This window comes from Homalodisca vitripennis, chromosome 1, assembly GCF_021130785.1.
Source record: "Homalodisca vitripennis isolate AUS2020 chromosome 1, UT_GWSS_2.1, whole genome shotgun sequence".
Lineage (NCBI taxonomy): Eukaryota > Metazoa > Arthropoda > Insecta > Hemiptera > Cicadellidae > Homalodisca > Homalodisca vitripennis.
This window is the reverse complement of record NC_060207.1, coordinates 187,979,956-187,995,924: the sequence shown is the minus strand read 5'-3', so window position 1 is coordinate 187,995,924 and position 15,969 is coordinate 187,979,956. Positions and strand designations below refer to the sequence as shown.

General features: G+C 33.7%; 1 protein-coding gene across 6 annotated transcripts in view; it reads left to right on the top strand.

Annotated features, from left to right (window-relative positions):
* LOC124352929 (facilitated trehalose transporter Tret1-like) overlaps nucleotides 1–15,587 on the top strand; it is a 38,798-nt gene extending 23,211 nt beyond the window's left edge. For 4 of the 6 annotated variants that reach the window (XM_046802662.1, XM_046802663.1, XM_046802661.1 and 1 more), the window contains 3 exons: nucleotides 7,126–7,344; nucleotides 8,781–8,967; nucleotides 9,999–15,587. In XM_046802662.1, the coding sequence (XP_046658618.1) occupies nucleotides 7,126–7,344; nucleotides 8,781–8,967; nucleotides 9,999–10,405 (813 nt within the window). In that variant the 3' untranslated portion in view covers nucleotides 10,406–15,587. The remainder of the gene's footprint in view (nucleotides 1–7,125; nucleotides 7,345–8,780; nucleotides 8,968–9,998) is intronic. The other 2 variants (XR_006921552.1, XR_006921553.1) reach the window with 2 other exon arrangements.
* Nucleotides 15,588–15,969: the final 382 nt, after the last annotated feature.

Below are 15,969 nucleotides of genomic sequence, written 5' to 3'. Positions count from 1 at the left end.
GTTTATTAAGGCAATCCATCGTGCTATTTTTCCAATTTGCCTGGGGTGGTTCAGCAACCAGGAAAGAGCACTATTATCCACAAAAAGAGAAAATTCTCTATGCTCTAAGTAAGTTCTGAACTTTTCCAAGGCAAACACAACAGCGAGAGCCTCCAGTTCAAAGGTTGAGTAGTTCTTTTCATGGAGGTTCAGGGCACGACTGGCGTAAGCAACAGGTGCTAGGCTGCCATCCAAAGTTTCCTGGGACAAGACCGCACCCACAGCCGTGCCAGAGGCATCGGTCTGCAACGTGAAGGGTTTTTCAAAGTCGGGTAGCCTCAAAACAGGTGAAGATACTAAAATTGCTTTAAGTGTTTTGAATGCCTCCTCCTGAGAAGGTCCCCATAAGTATGGAACGCCCTTCCTTTTTAAAGAATTTAAAGGTTCCGAAATCTGAGAAAAGCCTTTAATGAATCTCGAGTAATATGAGCACATACCCAGAAACCTAGAAAGTTGTTTTAAATTCTTAGGTGTTGGGTAGGAGTCGATAGGTTTACTTCTGTCAGGATTTAGACTGATTTTACCATTATGAAATATATGACCCAGGAATTCTATTCTAGGAGAAGCCACAACCATTTTTTCAGGACTAACAGTCAGACCAGCATCTCTAAGCCTGTCTAAAACTATTTTAAGATGCTGTACATGCTCGTTGAAACTGTTACTGAAGACAACTAGGTCATCAAAATAAACAAAAAGGATTTGAATTTTATATCTCCAAAGACTTTGTCAAGTAGATTTGCCAAAACCATGCCACCGGATGCTAAGCCGAAGGGCAGATAGTTGTACTCGTAACAACCTGTGCTTGTGACAAAAGCCGTGTATTTTTTGGAATTCTCATCAAGAGGTATTTGATTATAAGCGCTTACAAGGTCCAGGTGGGAAAAATGAGAAGCCTTCCCTAAATACTGGAATGCTGACTCCACCGTTGGCATGGGAGTGTTCTCCAGCTCAACCATCTTATTTATGAGACGGTAGTCTACCACCATGCGACTCTTACCATTCTTTTTCGGGACTAAAAACGCCGGACTTGAATATGGAGAGTCACTAGGACGAATAATACCCTTACTCAACAGGTCTTTAATATGGCTGTTTAGCTCTTTCAGTTTGGGAGGAGCATAATGAAAAGGTTTTGAGCGGACGATCTTATTAGTTGTTATACGGATGGTATAAGATATTAAGTTGGTTTTGCCAAGGCATGGTGTTATGGTATCCGGGTACTGCTGCAATAGGTTTTTTAAAATGTGTTTTTGTTTTGTGTTCAAGTTTTCTCCTAATGTTGGTGCTGTATGAGTTGATTCTATGTTAGGTTGAGTTGACTGATCCTGGAATTGATTAATAATTAAGGTTGTGTCAAAGGAAAAAGTTATTCTACGCTGAGCCGCATTGATCACCATTTTACTGTGATCTACAAAGTCCAAACCCAAAACAACTGCCACCGGTAGGCTATCTGATACAAAGAAAGGAAAAGTCCAGGAAAGGTGTAAAATTTTAAAATGCAATTTAATCTGTTTTTGGAAATTCATGTAAGTACCATTCGGTCATGGCTTGAGTTCTGGTGTTAAGTGAGTTGACGTAAAACCCTTTACCTTTCTGTAGGTCCTTAAAGACTGACCCAGATATTATTGAGTATATGGAGCCTGTATCAATTAGTGCTTCAAGTTTGATTTCCTTTATGGATAGCCAGATAGTAAGGGGATCTACTTTGGGTAAAGAAGGTGCCAAAGAGCGGACAGGGCGATTCACCTTCGGTTTAGGGGAGACAATTTCCCTGTCTAAAAATGCCTCCCTGGGAAGTTTAAATGTTTCGGCCTGGAATTGGACTGACCAGAATAATTAGCTTGCCTATTCTGCTGACCGTTTTGGTAGTTACGTTGACTTGTGTTGTTTTTTGGTGTACTATATTGGCCTGAATGGTTATTCCCTGATTCCAAGTGTGAATGACCGCCATTACGACTATTTTGAGGTTTATATTGATTAAAGTTACGTGACCGGTGATTTTGGTAGTGGTGTTGACCGTTAGTATGGTTGGAGTGGCCAATACTTCGGTTGTAAAACAATCTGTTGTTCTGTTGAAAACTTTGATTATATGGTACGGAACTATGAAGGGATGTAGGTGGGGGTATGTTGGTTTCTGGAGTGTCATAATATGTAAGACGTAAGTCATCTCCTGTGGGGGCCAATTTTAAAAGATCATTAATGCAGTGTGGTGTTATAAGTCCTGATAAGCAGGCTCTAGTGGAGGGATTGAGACCTGCCATAATAGTAGTAAAGACAACTGCATTATCAACTGTAGGGTTTAAAAATGTAAACATGGCACTAATGCTGTGTACATAGTCAGCTAAGGACTCTGAGTTAGTTTGCTGGCGGTACAAGAACTGATTCTGAGCTTCCCTCAGTGTTCTATCAGTTAAGAGTGAAGTACGTATAGTCTGGACCAGTGAGAGCCAACTAAGATTAGACGTGATAGCATTTAACCATATGCCATGAAGTCTACCCTCAGTCCGCGGAATAGTATTTGTAATAAATAGTTTGTCACTTACAAGGTTCAAGTTGAATATTTCTGTAGCTTTAATTACAAATTGTACGAGGTCTGGGAGGGACGAACCTGAAGTCATAGGCAGGGCTCTAATCATTTCGCGAACAACAGAAGGAAATGTCGCATCACTATCTCTATTATGGCTTGAGAATAACTCGGCAATCTGTGAAGACACTACTTCTGTAGTGCGTTCAACTGTCGTTTGTGTAAGTTGTTGCATAGCCACTATCAAATTTTGTATATTCGGATCTATTATTGTTTGTGAAGGTGTGTATGTTATGTTGGACTGTACCTCAGATTGTTGTGTGACTGTTGGTGTAACATCAGTCGAGGCTGCTGTAGTTTCTAATTTGGATTCATTAATATTTTCGTCTGAGTCGATTTCACCTAATTTATATTTTTCTTTAATATAAGCACGAAGCTGAACTCTCATTCCCTCAAGTGTACCTGCTGGTGTGATGCCCAATAGAGAGCATTGATCCCGGGCCTGAGTTGCTTTTAACTCTTTAATCCACGCTACAGTTTTGGGGATGGTGTCTGGTTTATTCATATTTAAAGAGAGCGAAAATAAGAACACAATAAGCTAAACAAGGGAAACTGGTACCAATAAGTTTACTTTTGTAATTATTAGACTAGAGGAGTCTGAAAACAATAACAGTAAAAAACAATTATTTCAAACAACTTGGGCTGACCTAGCTTTGAGAAAAATACAGCAAACCAACACCTACTGGGAGGGAAAAAATCAGGTAGTTACTTTAATAAATTATAAATTAGTTTTATATTGAAGTTAAAAAAGTTTAAGTAGTTTAATTTTTATAATAATTACTCTGTAAATTAGCTTGTATATCTCTTTTGAATAAATAAAAAGTTATTATATTCAAATTGCATTGTTATACTTATAATTATTGTAACAACAGTTTAAGTACCTGAAACAAATGCTCGAATCCAACATTAAACATATTTCCAAGCGAAGTGATATTTAGAACACAAAGGTTAAGATTCTACCGAAAGTAAAATATTGGCTATAACAAAAATAACAAAGTCACCAACTACCTTACCTGTATTCGTAACTCAAGGTTAGTTACAAATGATCGTCGCAAGCTGTAATTTACACAAAACAAAAGCACCAGTTATTATTATGTGTTTAACACTAACTAATATAACCAACATCTAAACGTATATAAGGCTAAGTCGTAAAATAATTTAAAGAAATCATTCGGTTTACAAATTATTTAAGTGAAAACGAAAACAAATTACCGTTTACTTACAAAGATAACTTACGTAGTACCTTAAAACATTGACCGGAAATTATAAGATATTCGTACTTAACTGTAGTAGTAAAATCTATAAAGTAGATTAAAATAATTAGACTTCGTTATCTACGGAGTGATACAAAAACCGGATCTGAGGAACTCTGCTTACGCAATTACGTGCTTGCACGGCAAACTGACTAAACTTGTGTCGAAAAATATTACTGCAGTTCCAAAAATAAGAAGATCTAATTCGGATAAAAATATGAAGTAAAATAATTATAACAATTGCGAGCTTAGAACTATAAGTATAATTACAAGGAAAAATGACAAATTTAAATTTTAAAACTGTCTTAAAACGAAACGAGAAATTCTTGTTTGAAACAGACAGACAGACGGAAATTACGAACTCCGTGATAATAAATTTTAAAAGACTTAATCCTTATGAAAAACTTGAAAAAGGAATTGTGGCTGTAATAAATAAATGGACAGTTATGTCAATAAACGTTAACAAAGAAAAATACTGCATAACACCTATAATTAGTGAAAAAAATGGTGTTACAGTCTAATACAAAGTGTACTTCAGGTTACTAGTATAAAAGAAAACTATAGAACTTGGTTAAACAAGTCGTAACTCTGCTTAGTTAAAGCTTCAATGAGACTTTACTGTTATTAGTTATTAAAAAAATACTATTTAAGAAATATTTAAGAATTTATTTATATTTAAGAAATACTTTATAAAAAGGGCAAAAAAGTACGGTATAAATTATTAAGGTTGAACTATGAAATTCTATTAAAGTTAAACTGAGAACAATAAAATAAATGTTTAAATTAATTCAAGTAATAACGGTTTACACTTTAAGCTTATTTTAAATGACTAGAACTAATTTAGTTATCTGATTCTGTTGGTGAAGGTCGCTGCTTCCCTCGTGGCGTCGGTCGCTGCCCTGGGGTGTTTTACGCCATTGTTTGAGAAATTACCACTGCTATTCGAAAAACTCAAAAAAATGGACGGAAAGCGTGAAATTAAAATTAATGCTGGTTAGGAATGGTGTTGGGAATCCGAGGCGGACGGCTCGCGCTACCAATATCTGCGACCTCGTGGCGTCGCGACCGGAAGGTGGGACCTTATAGAGGAATAATCCGTGGATCCGCCACTAGATTCCGTCTATTCCAAAACCTAACCAGCTTTGATGATTAAATAAATACTAATAATTTGGGTATAGTTCCGAAAGGTTCCCTAACAAAATACTACTATAATCTAGACCACCCACGCTAACTTCTCCCGGTCCACCCTGCTCGAAAGCTGCACAACGACTCTCTGTGTGCACAACCTCCGGTCACAGCCTGAAAACCTAGCAGGAACCATCCTACCAGAACCTGTCCGGAAGAATTCCGGATGGTAGGAGGCTCCTATTGTTTGAGCTAAAGGCTAGAGGTCGGCGCAGCTGGCTAAAGCGTTCGCGGCAACAGACGGATAACGCGCGCCAAATTCAAAACTGTAGCGGCACTCGCCGCAAGCCAACCTTTTTCCTGAACGAAATTTCCCGTGTAAAAGTAGAAGACGAAATCCCATTATTTTGCGTTCTATTAAAGTGGGCGAGCAGAAATGGCAAACCAACATTTTGTATTGCAACTTTATAATTTCGGTGCATACTTATTACATGTTTTTGTTCTATAAACAATGCATCAAATTATACTGTGAAACATCATAATTAATTTGATGTACAATTAGGCCTAGTTAAATCTGACTTTTGATAGCAAAAGTTTGATTAAAGAGATGACTGCAAAAACGACATGTGACTAGTTGTTTGATATTGGAGAAGCAACTAGTCACTAGTTGTTTGACAGATCCGGGTTAAACTTACTCAAACACTGAGGAGATTGTAGATTGGGTGGCTCACTTTTACTTGATTTTTTCATCTAGACAAGTTATTATTTTGGAATTTTTTTGGTTGTGCCAGTTCTAGATGGTGGTGTAAAACAGACCCAAGCAAACCAGTCTAGTCCATTACAAAACTGAGAGGCATTCGTACTTATGTTTATTTTATTAACCAATTTTAGGAACGAACCTATGTACCAGGATTTGTCTTTACGACCACTCTGTTATGAGTTTCACACAAAATTATATTTAAAGTATATAATTTGATTAGTTCTTGAGGTATCCCTCTAAGTTGCAGGCTTTGTTAATGCCCACCTAAATCATATGGATGGACATGCATCATCATCTAACTCAATTTTCATTACGTAGTAATGAAATTACATAAAAAAATTCAAGTCCAATGCTCAGTTAATTATGTAGATATTATATGGAAACCAGACAGACAGATATAAGAGGAATGGCATCAGTTCTCTTATTGATCAAAATAGACATAATTTCAAATCCTTAGCTTGATTTGTTCTGAAGATATTTTGCAGACAGACAGACAGAAGTGAAATTTTTCCAGCCCCTTTATGTGATATGCTAGTACTAACACTCAGCCAATAAAAATTCAAATATGGTAATGCTAATAGTTTGGTAAAATATACAAGTTTTTGAAATTAAGGACAGTTTTTAGTGAAATAGATGTTTCTTTAATAGGTACTGCTAGGGAAGCGAATTTTCCTGTAAAGACAGATGTGAAGCTCTGCTTAGACAGGTGAAAAAGGAAACTAACAACACATTTGCTGTGATAGGGGGTCTGCACTTGGGGTAGTGCGTAAATGTTCCATACTTTCCACCTTGTGGCAGAGCCACGGTAAGTCCAAAAAGGACAAGGTACAAATGACGTCACGAGTAGGAATGGCGGGGGGTTATAGCGATAAAGTCGGGAGTCGGGGACAATCTCTGGAGGTGTGCAGATCGCGGACGGATGAGTACCTTAGTTTAAGATTGTAGTAACTTATTAATACCATGTTCTTATTCACTTTAATTAGGGGTAGAGTCCCGGGGGTGAGGTGTTGTGTAGTTGACAATTATTCAGTTCAAAATTAGCAGGCCATGTGGAATCGGCAGGAATCAGCCAGCACTAAATTAGTTACACGATGATTATTATTCTCAATTATTTGTAGGTCCTCATTAAAGCTGGGTGTGATTTTAATTAGTAATTTAGTTTAGGGAAACAGCTCTGGAGTAGAATTAACTATTTTTCGAACTAATAAATAAGTATTTGGCCAGCAATAAGTCTTCCAGTCCTGAAGGGACACGATGTCGAGGCGAATTGTTGTATAAAATTACATATCAGCATTACTATTTGTAACCGCAGGTTACAACCTAACACCATTAATAGTAAATTTAATACAAATATGTTGAACAAACAGTTTCAGGGAGGTGTAGCCGAGCAGAGACTGTCAACTTTACTTGAGGAACATAACAAAGCAACTCAGTCTGATATCAGGAGGTCAACCTTTGGCCATCTTCTGTCCCATTTCACTAAACCAACTGGATACAAACCAGTCCTACTTCTTACTGTGATCTTCACTCTCCAGGGACTTTCTGGGATTTACATCGTACTGTATTGTACTGCAACTTTCTTTAAGGTTTGTTCGGAGTTTGTAAATTTCGTCTTAAGATAATTTATACAATAATAACTGGATATATAGAAGAGATGTTTATTTTTGTGAATGACAAAATTTAGTCTTTGGAAAATAATTTTAAATCTCAATGATTTTGATGTAGTTATTATTAATGAACTTTGGTTAGAAGAAGATTTGTCTATACATACTGTTAGGGTACATTGTAGCATCTTGCTTTAGTAGGAAAACTCCCCTTGTTCATGAAGACTCATCTATACTAATAAAAATATTCCTAAAATATGAGCTTATGGATGTATCAAAACATTGCCTTGATTATTTTTGTGAAGCCTCAGCTTCACAAAAATAATTTTACTTTTAGATTATAATTTAGTTGTTTTAAATGAATATATAAATCCTAGCTCTAATTATAATATTTTTATAAAGAATCTAGAAAATTTAATATAGATTTGACGTATTGAAACATAAAATGCCTGAGGTGCTATGTATCTTTAATATCCTTAAATCAGTACGTTTATTTTGGGTAAATCATCAGCCTCCCTTGATGATGTGTCTATAAACATTAATATGGAATCATTTACATTAATTGATTAGGATATAATGTCAGACCATGCCGGTGTTTTGGTTATATTTATATTTGGAAAAGAAATATTAGCAACCATTAGCAACACATTAAGTAAAAGGTTATTGTCTAATGAAAGATTATATCAATGCTTAAAGAAAATATTTTAAACAATGTTGACTGGACTAAATTTTATGTATATTCCTGAATTTGTTGGGGTTGTTTATATATAATTATTGTACACAAAAAGGTTATAATTACTATGATGGTTTAATATTTAAACCTAGTTATTTTAGTGCAAACTGGAAAAAAATACTTTTAATCTTAAATCATGATTTCATAATAAAATATATGTTTCTTTAATTACAGAAAAGGTGTAGTAATTTCTTACAGCAAAATATAAGTTATAAGGAAACAGCAAGACCAACTTTATAAATTTATGATGGAAAATAATGAATCTATTATTTTAGTAGAAATCATTACATTTTAGTCAGTATTGGCCCGTTGTTTGTTGCAAGTCAATAAAAACGTCTACTAGTAAAAGAGTTAATAGCGATGAGTCATTTAAATTGTAAAATAAAAATAATCCAACTCTCTCGATGATAGTGTAAAATAATTCAGTGTGAACTAACATATTTAGTGGACAATAATGTGTATGCTTCTCCACATGTGAAATTATATTAACCACCTTGTTTCCTTCAGCACATTCCAGCTGTTAAAAGTAAACACTGTGATACGTGCAAAACTATTAACTCTACGAATGTTACATTTGACTTGAATGTTTGAAACATTAGTATAAAACATCAAACTCATAGGAACATAGGTTTTAATTTGAAAACTGTGCATTTTTTAATTAATTTTGTTGATATTTTTCACACAGAATATAGGTACCCCTATAAACCCCTACATCTGTACAGTTGGTGTAGGAGTGGTGAAAGTGGTGCTGGGAATAGTCACCATAATTCTGCTGAGGAAGTTTGGTCGCCGACCACTATTCATGCTGAGCTGTGCCACGATGGCCTTATCCATCTTCACTTGTGGATACTACACCAAGCAGATAGCTGAAGGTTGGTGCAACTTGTGGCTAATGTGTATTCTTGAGTGTTAACTGTACCAATATGTACAGTTATAATAGATTTATAATAGATTGCATAAATTTCTGGACATATGAGACTTTGAGGTTGCAGGAAAGCAAATTGCCCATGCTTAAGTTCAAGTTCAAAAAAATCTGTATTTATTTAAGAATTTACATAATATATTATTACATTTCATATGCCAACATGGCACATGCGAAATGAAAAAAAATTACACACCTATTTTTATATCAGAGTCCTTCAGCTGGCTGCAGTTTTACTTTGTCTTTAATATATATGACTTATGTACAAGACAAACACACACTTTCACCTATACATTCATATGACTACAGGACAGTAATATATCCGTACCTCTATAAAGTACAGTAACAAACAGAATAACATAGAAATAAATTACTAACAATAAATAAATAACTAAGTGATGTATATAATCCAACATGACAATAAATAACTATAATGACATTTATGTGACAATAAATAAATACATTTATGATATAAATTTTGTAATAGTCAATCAAATAAATAATTAAATAAATATCCAAGAAACATAAATATCCAACAAAATAAATGCCAACAAAATCCAAAAATTCAATAAATAAGTGTTACAAATATCATATCCACTATCATCTATCAATGTATCAACAGCAATTCAAGCAATAAATATATGTTTGAAACATATACTAGTACTATACTTATACTAGTACTGTACTTATTCTAGTACTATACACTAGTACTATACTTATACTAGTACTGTACTTATTCTAGTACTATACACTAGTACTATACTTATTACTAGTTCTATACTTATTACTAGTACTATACTTATACTAGTACTTTACTTACTATTTCATACTTAGTGGTTTTGTATCAATGAAAAAATAAAAGGCTGTGCGTAATAAAGGAATAAATTTTCATATTACATTTCTTGAACCATATTGCACTAGGCTAGATTTATTAGCTTTCGAATGATAAAACAAACTAAATGTTGTTTATTATTGTTTCAGGACATGTGGAAAAATATTGGAATCCAATGATGTGTATTTTGGTTTTCACAAGTGCTGGTGTTGTCGGGTTCATGAGTATTCCATACTCTATGTCAGCTGAACTGTTCCCTGTAGAACTGCGAGGATTGGCCCAAAGCCTCCTTGCTATTATTGCAAACTTGGTCTTATTTGTTGCCCTTAAGATTTATCCTTTCCTCAGTGAATTTCTTGGAGAATATGGAGTTCAGTGGTTCTTTGCTGCAGTTTCCTTTGGTTCTATAATTTTCATCTACATTTTCCTCCCAGAAACTCATAGAAAAGAGCTGCCAGAAATGCAAGAATATTTTACAAACAATACGGCTTTCCCAATGGAGTATGATACACTGAGAAAATTTTATGGGATAGAAGAAGCTGTGACAGCTTTGTGATAGAGAATGGCATACTGGAAGGATTTCTTCATAGTATTACAAAAGGCTGCTATCAGATTGCACTATCACTAAGTGATTCAGTATTACAGTGGTAATTTTTACAGTCTACGAGTACCAAGGTATGTTGTTTATTTGATATAAACATTTAAAACTCTAATTTAATTTATAATGCACAAAAAGTGTGGTGCTATGTATTTCACCATTATTTTAGTTTATGAATGAATTTTAAATCATTTCTTGGTATTGTAGACATTAAGTAAAGGAGTAAAATAGTGATACGCAATTGTCGTACACTCCTATTAATTGTCTTGATTGTTGGAAACTCTCGAGACTTCAGTGGAATATTTCACAACTTAAATGTCTTGTTTCTATTCAGATTGGAGTAGGGCTTCTTTATGTTTAACTTGTTAAGAACTTTTTTTTACACATTGAGTGCGGCGAGCAGGAAATCCTGTGCTCAGAACAGTCATATCGGTGTGGTATGCAGGATTTCTCGCACTTTAACCCACCTACCACTATTGTATCAGTTGCCAGCTAGCATTGCTTGGCAAAAATTGTGCGGTTTGTAGGATTGAAAGCCATCCAACAGAAAATTCCTGGCAAGATGTGACAGTTCCAGGACTTAAAGTGTTCATAGGTATTGTGCTTCATAAGGGAACAATTAGAATCTGTCAGAACCAGAACTACTGGAAAAGATCACGAATATTTGATCTCAAATGCTTCAAAGAACAATGTGGAATGTGATGGTGATAAAGCAGAGGGTAGGCTAAACAAAGTGGAAATGCCAGTTGAGTATTTCAACCAGAAAATTGATGATGTTTATTACCCATGTAAGGAACTTTTTCTTGACAAGGGATTGATGCTGTGAATACTATATTTTGGTGTTTCGGCAGTACATAAAGGGAAAACGCCATAAACATGGAATTAAATTGTACTCTCTCAATGTGAGTCTCAGGGACTAGTTTCTTGATTTGTTGTATACTCTGACAGTCAAGAGGATTTAGGGGGCAAATATCACACTACCAATGTAGTAATATATCTGATGAGAGGAGGACTGAAGACACCTTATACATGGACAACTTATTCTCTTGCTTCTAAACTGCTGTTCAACAAAACCTACCAAACTGGCACCTCAGACTGAATAGGAGACATTCCAGATGTAAAACTGGCAAAACTGAAAAAAATGGAAACAATTGCACGATATGCTGAAGGTGTCATGGTGGCCAAATGGAGGGCTAAAACATTGTGTCATACATCTTTACGAAACTTGACGACAACATGGTCTTCACAACGAATTGTGTGTAGAGAAAAACCCTTGGCTATTGCGCAAATTAGCATGAAAGGGGTTGCTGTCCTACCACCCTAGTGATCACAAATCAATATTTTGGTCTAAGAAGATTTTTATTCATCTTCTTCAGATGGTCAAGGTAAGTTCTCTTAAGCTACATAATGTTGTAATTGATGCCAACACCATGCAACTGTTTGACTTTCACCTACAGATCATCGAAGCACTGTCACCCCCCAAACAGGGACCTCCTCTAATGCGGCCTTAATGTAACACTGCATGTGCTTTCAAAGTTATTCAGAAGTCAATGTGTTAACTTAAACACATCTCACTAAGCAATATTTAAGAGGCTTTCAGTGTTGTATATTGTATTCACAATGTAGGAACCTCTCTAACCATTTAGTTTTAGTCTGTGTTTACCAATGTTCTTAATAATATGTGCAATCTTCCGGTTTGAATTTGGTCCTTTATGGTCATTTCGCTAACAGCATTTTGTTATTTAAATCCTTTACTAACAAGGGATTCATGTAAACAGTGCAGAATCAAACCCATTGTATCCACATTCAAACTTGCTGTTTTTATAGGAAAACAGTTTAATTACACTGGCACTAAGCTGGATTATGCCATGCAACAATTAAAGTACAGTTGACACTAATTTATTTGAAATTATAGTCAAATTTAATTCAAGAACTGGCAACTTAATTACCTCTATTGGAAGACCAGTTTTCCTGGGTTTTCAAGGATATTTGATAAAAATATAATAAATAAATACTCAAAATTATTTGATTATGTATTGTCAGGTATTTTTTCATAAAAAGTCTATATTTTTACTATGCATATTTTTATAAGTAAGCATTTTTTAATATTTGAATATTTAAAATATTTTTTTTTTTTCAAGGAGAGACCGTACCTACAGAAGTGGTATATATTTGCTAAATAAAAATGTCAAAATATACAAATTATTTGCAGATTTCACTAGTTTCCAAAAATATGTCGTTGGATGGACTTATTTCATAAATTGTTGCGTATATTTTGGAAAAACTTACAACAGAGCATTTTTATCAAATTTATTTTACATTACCCTGGTAAAATTTTATATTACAACAATCATATTCTTTTCTATGCAATAAACAGTATTATTTCACATTAAGAGAAGCATTGACATATAATTTATCAATAACAAGTACAAGAACAAAATTATGTAGCAAAACACCATATTTATAGACCTGAAAATCTTCAATTTTCTTACACACCAAACTTTATATCTCCAAAAGTTAAAATTTTCTTCTCATGTTGTAAAAATAAAAATGTATTTATCTACATGTATTATCGGACAACACACTCAGTATTGTCAACACCTATTCCTAATCGTTATAAAAATCTATTTACAAAAATGTACAATGATAAACCTGAGTTTCGGCAGTTAAGGTAGGGACACTGAGATCTTACACTAGGTCTAATCAGATTCATTATTGCTGGAAGGTTTACTCTTTCTTCCTTAATGAGTTGGTCTCCATCTGTGTTCTAGCTTACTAAAACATTCCATGTGTACGCCAACAGTACATCGTGGATATTGTTAGGCAGTTCTTTGCCTATGTAGATCCAGAAGCTCCAGCAGTCACTACAGCGATGGTCACCAGTATCTGGGTTAAAGAAAAGGTTATAATAAAACAACACAACTTGGCTCTTTAATTGATTAAACATCATACTTTAGTTAAATGTGAAAGTATATAAATATTTAACTTTGTAATGACATAAAACAATGTATTTTAGTAAATAATTAAACAAATCCAAAAGAAATTATTCCAGAACAATTATTTAATTGAGAAATCATTATAACACTATTGAAACAAGCTTTTTATTAGTCCTAATAAGACACACCAAATTTTAAACATGAGAGAGCACTCTACGTTTTTAAATAACAATTATTTACATTTTTTCAATCATTTTCAATGTACTAATTATACATTTAAATATAAAGAGGTGTTTAAAAAATCCTACAAGTAAAATATGTACATGCGCAAGGGTTTATTTGTTACTAGAATGAATCAAATTAAATTTGGTCATAATAAAGCAAAATTAGTCATTTTGAGTAATGTACAATTAGTAATACTACTGAAAAATAACTAGGCATCAAATAACTTTCACCTTTTGTCTTAGTCATTGCCAGCGTCTTTATATTTTATATATTCAATAGTACATCCATTTTCTAAATAAAAAAGAATACTAACAATCACAAATTTTATATATGTACAGTATTAACTCATATGCATATAAAGACTTTTTCAATAAAATGATGCGTGAAAAATTATGTTGCACACGGAAGTTATTCAATGCCTAGGACTACGGAAGGGCACAAACAGAGGCTACTTCCAGCTCACAACATTATCTTGACTCAGACTAATGTAAAGGTACAGTTGGCAGTGGGGGTGACTGATTCTAGTTCTTAGAAAGAGGCTCACAGAATATGCCAGGCTGCCAACACACAGAAAGTAACTTTTTTAAAGAAAAACAAAACAACCTGGAGGTAACCTCTGTGATGGGCCCTCTCTAGATTTAAGGTAGGAGTTAATTTTTTGTTTTAAGCTGCATACACAGTAGAGTAGAGTGAATAGACAAATATTACTATTCACTTCACTATATTTTAATCAATTCTTTTGTGAAAATGACAATCTGATTGGTTTTTCAGTATCAAACTTTTTAGCTTTTAACTTGTTTTTATACAAAAAGGTGCTTCTTTGTTTAGTTTAAATATGACACGAGAATGTTATGGAAATAATAAAGTACTAATACTGAATTTGATAGATGGATTAGATAGGACTGATAATAATACTGATGATTTATGGAATATATAATGTGATTTCCTAATAATTGCCATTCTCATCCGACTTATGTACTGATAGTGTATACTCCGGGTAAAGGATGATTACTTAACAGCCCTATGACAAGGGGAGACTGAGGGACAAACAGTTTAATGTGGGTCCTGAACAAACTACTTATAAGTCTGATATTATTATAAATATGAACACATAACTTAATTAATGTTCTGTATTCAACCAGAACATACTCAATTCTCAAAAAGTGCCTGTTCATCTAAAACAGGATAACATGATAGTATTGTAGTGAAGCATGGAACAAATTATTACAACTTTATGTTAAATAGAAATCTACTTTGTTTAATCACCTTGTTCAGTTAATTTTTGTTTTTTATAGTTTTCCTTAAGTTTGTTGTAACTCCTAACATTGTTTATAAAATAAGATACATGCAGTTGCAACACTCATTATTGTTCTTACAATCAACTGTCAGTAACTAATAGTTTTTAAACATTTTGTAAAAATAATATTTTTATTCCAGCCTGAAAGGATAAAGCAAAATATTTCAAATTTATTGTATTATTAACCAAGGATCTGGCACACCTTATATTGGTTTTTTGTTGTGTTATAAATAGCTGTGCTCAGTATCGTGTCTAACATAGTTTTTTCATGTGTAGTTTATATATTTAAAATATAATAAAATAGCATCGCTACTAGCGAATAGAGGAATGTTTAGTTTACAATTATTTGTTTTACGTTTATACTCAGCAGAATATTTGTTTATTGAGTTTTAAAATACCTTGTGAAGTTACTAAAATATAAATTAGTATTCAATTCAATTTAGAAATAGGAAAGGTCATGATGATTGGTATTAATATAAATTGGTATAAGTATAGTAAAAATGTAAAAATATATTTTCAAATTAATGAATTTTTTTAAACTAATATGTCAGGTTCATTTAGAATTTATTATGGACCAATTGTGTGATATGATAATCTTATGGGGGGTGAAGATTTACATTTATGACAAGCTGTGATTTTGTAAATCTGTGCATGTTCTCTTCATTTTCCACAGCAGTAGGCCTACATATGTAAAAACCTTCATTTTTTAGTTCTTAATGAGAGTGAAATAATCTAGGTGTGGATATTAGTGGGATTATAATGGGTGACATAAATGGGCATTAAAATTCTCAAGTTCCTTAATTACTTCTCTATCTCATGGTCTTAATCCAGCTACAACTAGCACTGTTCTCTTTTGTGTTATTAATACTCTTTGTGGACGTTTACTCTCCAAATAGTTGATCCATTTCTAAAATAGGACTCGTGTAGAGTGATAGGCTACATACTAAACAAATTAGTAATACATATATTTCTAAAACAGCTTATCACTCTGTAACTTCCATTTATGGATTAGTTATTTGGAGTGGAACATGTCCACAGAGAGCATTAATGCTGGTTAAGTCCAC